This window comes from Pinus tabuliformis, chromosome 6 (genome assembly GCF_031772625.1).
Source record: "Pinus tabuliformis cultivar Carrire ecotype Pingquan chromosome 6, CPIR1, whole genome shotgun sequence".
NCBI classification, from domain to species: Eukaryota; Viridiplantae; Streptophyta; class Pinopsida; order Pinales; family Pinaceae; genus Pinus; species Pinus tabuliformis.
In genome coordinates this window covers 610,863,134-610,866,302 of record NC_142292.1, presented here as the reverse complement: position 1 = coordinate 610,866,302, position 3,169 = coordinate 610,863,134, and the positions used below count along the sequence as shown (strand labels likewise).

The 3,169-nt window shown below is 38.9% G+C and overlaps 1 protein-coding gene across 1 annotated transcript; it reads left to right on the top strand.

Annotated features, from left to right (window-relative positions):
• The first annotated feature begins 544 nt into the window (after nt 1-544).
• On the top strand, nt 545-1,033 carry LOC149260053 (uncharacterized). The gene has a single exon (XM_089456370.1). The coding sequence runs from the start codon at nt 545-547 to the stop codon at nt 1,031-1,033; it is 489 nt and encodes a 162-aa protein (XP_089312496.1).
• Nucleotides 1,034-3,169: the final 2,136 nt, after the last annotated feature.

Below are 3,169 nucleotides of genomic sequence, written 5' to 3'. Positions count from 1 at the left end.
GTATTGGAGTTCCTGATCTACTCGGTGGTAGCAGATCGAACTTGCCCGGTGGTGGCACATTGGAGTTCCGGATCTGTTTGGTGGCAGCAGATCGGATTTGCCCGGTGGTGGCACATTGGAGTTCTGGATCTGTTCGGTGGCAACAGATCGGATTTGCTCGGTGGTGGCGCATTGGAGTTCTAGGTCTATTTGATGGCAGTAGATCGGACTTGCCTGGTGGTGGCTCCATGAAGATAACTTATTTATTTTTATTTATATTTGTATTTTTTTTATTTTTTATTTTTTATTTTTTTATTTTTTCATTTTTATTTTATTTTATTTTTTATTTTATTTTTATTTTTATTTATTTTTTTTCAGCAAAAACGGAGGTTTGGATCTGGTATGTGGTGATTTTTTTTTAGTATCCTGAAAGTGTTCAGTTCGATAGACTTATTCATCAGAGGATCAGAAATTTTATCAATCTAATATGAATAACAGTCTAGTTTCATATCTCCACGAGTCTGGAAAACTCGATGGATCGAATTTTACCAACTAGAAATTCAAGATGCAGACTTTACTTGAAAGTGCAGATGCGTGGTCGATCGTTATAGGAAATGAGCTGAGATCAGGATCAGCCACACAAGAACAAGATTGGGATAAAAGGGAGACAAAAGCGAATGTCATATTTAAGATGTCTGTCAAGGACAATGTTTTCCCACACATTAGAGACTGTAAATCGGCCACTGACATTTGGACGAAGATCAAAAACCTATACCAGATGCAGAATACAAACTGTGTCTTATCACTCAAAGGCAAGGCGTTTTCATTGAAGATGGGGGAGAATGAATCTGCTGCTGGATTCATTGCTAGAGTCAAAGACCTGAAGGACAGATTGGGAGATATCGGAGAGAAAGTTTCTGATTCAGATCTGGTCACGATCACATTGAACGGAATGACTGATGATTATCAGACATTCATCATAGGGCTATCAGCAAGGGAGAAAGCCCCTTCATTTGAAGAGCTGACAAGGATTCTGATACAGGAAGAAGAGTGACGAAAAATTTTGAAATCACAGAGAAATGACCTTGCTCTGATGGCAAAAAGGAGACTGTTTAAAGGGAAGCAGCATCAGCAATCGCAGAAGCAGTAGCAGAAAGGAGCTAACACATTTCAGAAGAGACCGTTTAAAGTTATGTCTGCTAATAATTTTCCCATCAAGAAATGTTTTTACTGTGGGAAACATGGATATGAGATTAGAGATTGTTATAAAAGGCAGGCAGACGAAGGAAGAAACAAACAGAGAAAACATAAGGGTTACTTCGTTAATGAAGAGGAGGATCATAGCCACGAAATTCTATTATTTGTAGTCGATCGTGCCCTTTCAGCTTCAAAAGGAGATGAGGACGACATATCGTATGTTGACTCGGGCGCATCCTCACATATGACTGGTAAGAAGGATTGGTTTGAATTTCTTGAAGAAACTTCATGTGGGTTGAAAATCTACTTAAGAGATGATAGTGGACATGAGATCAAAGGACATGGTGACATTCCTGTAAAATTACCTAGCGGTGACATTAGACACCTTAAAAATGTATTGTATGTTCCAGGAATTAAGAAAAATTTGGTCTCTGTCTCAATGATTACTGATCAGGACATGCAAGTTCAATTCTTTAAGACTAATTGTGTCATTAAGGATAGCCACATGGAAACAGTTGCAACAGGAGTGCGCGTGGGGAACCTGTACAAAGTAGATGTGAAGAGTATGCCACAACAGGCAATGGTTGCAACTGGATCAACAACCGAAAATCTCTGGCACCAGAGATTCGACCATCTTAATCTGCAAGACCTCATCCTACCTCAGAGAAAAGGTATGGTCGATGGACTCCATGTTTTCCACAATGTTAAGCTGGATTGTGATGGATGTGCATTAGGGAAAATGCATAGAGAAGAGTTCCTTTTGCATGTTAAAAGAAAGGAAAGAGATATTTTAGAATTGGTGCATACAGACATCTGTGGACCCATGAAAACCAGGTCATTAGGAGGAGAATATTACTTTCTCTTATTTACAGATGAATGCACTAGATTCTTATGGGTATACTTTCTGAGTAAAAAGAGTCAAGCTTTTCAATATTTTAAAGAGTTTAAATGCATGGTAGAAAACCAGACAGGAAAAATGATAAAAATTCTCCGCTCAGATCAAGGGGGAGAATATAGGTTGGGAGAGTTCATGGATTTCTGCAAGCATCATGGGATTGTGCAACAGTTTACAGTGCCTCACACTCCATAGCAGAATGGAGTGGCAGAACGAAAGAACAGAACTCTTGTGGAGTGCGCAAGGAGCATGCTTCAAGGTAAGGGTCTATCAAATGGTCTTTGGGCAGAAGCTATTAACACTGTTGTATATTTAAAGAATAGGAGTCCTACTAGGTGTCTAGGCTTCAAAACCCCTTTTGAAGCATTGTTTGGATTCAAACCAGCAGTGAGTCACTTAAGAATATTTGGGTCAAAAGCTTATGCTCATATACCTAAGGCAGATAGGAAGAAGTTAGATCCTAAAGCCCTGAAATTTATATTTGTTGGATATGGCACTGAGTTCAAGGCATATAAGTTATTTAATCCTGTGACGCACAAGGTTTTTGCAAGCAGAGATGTCATATTTCATGAACAAGTTGAAGAAGGGAAGAATTACTCTAACATTGATTGGCACATTCCATTGTTATTGGAAGAAAACAGTGAGGAAGATGAAGAGCAGGAGGAGAAACAAGAAGAAGAAGTAACAGACAATGTAATCAATGAAGATGCAAGCCCAGAAAAGGCTGAAATAGACAGAATTGAGGTAAGTCCCCTACCAAGGAGATCAGGTAGGAAGACTCGATTATCTTCTAAACTGAAAGGCTATGCATTAATGTCAAAGATTTTAAACATTGTAGAACTTGCAAATTATGAGGAAGCAAGTAAATTTGATGCATGGAGGGCTGCAATGTATGAGGAAATAGAATCAATAAACAAAAACCATACTTGGGATTTGGTTGAATTGCCTGAAGGTAAAACCCCCATAGGATGTAAATGGCTGTATAAACCAAAAATAAATGCAGATGGGAGTATAGAGAAACTTAAAGCTAGACTGGTAGCAAAGGGTTACTCACAGAAAGAGGGAATAGATTTCGATGACACCTTTGCTCCTGTAGCC

Bases quoted from the DNA above. Each gene is read 5' to 3' on its own strand.
- LOC149260053 (XM_089456370.1), top strand. From the start codon at position 545: ATGCAGACTTTACTTGAAAGTGCAGATGCGTGGTCGATCGTTATAGGA.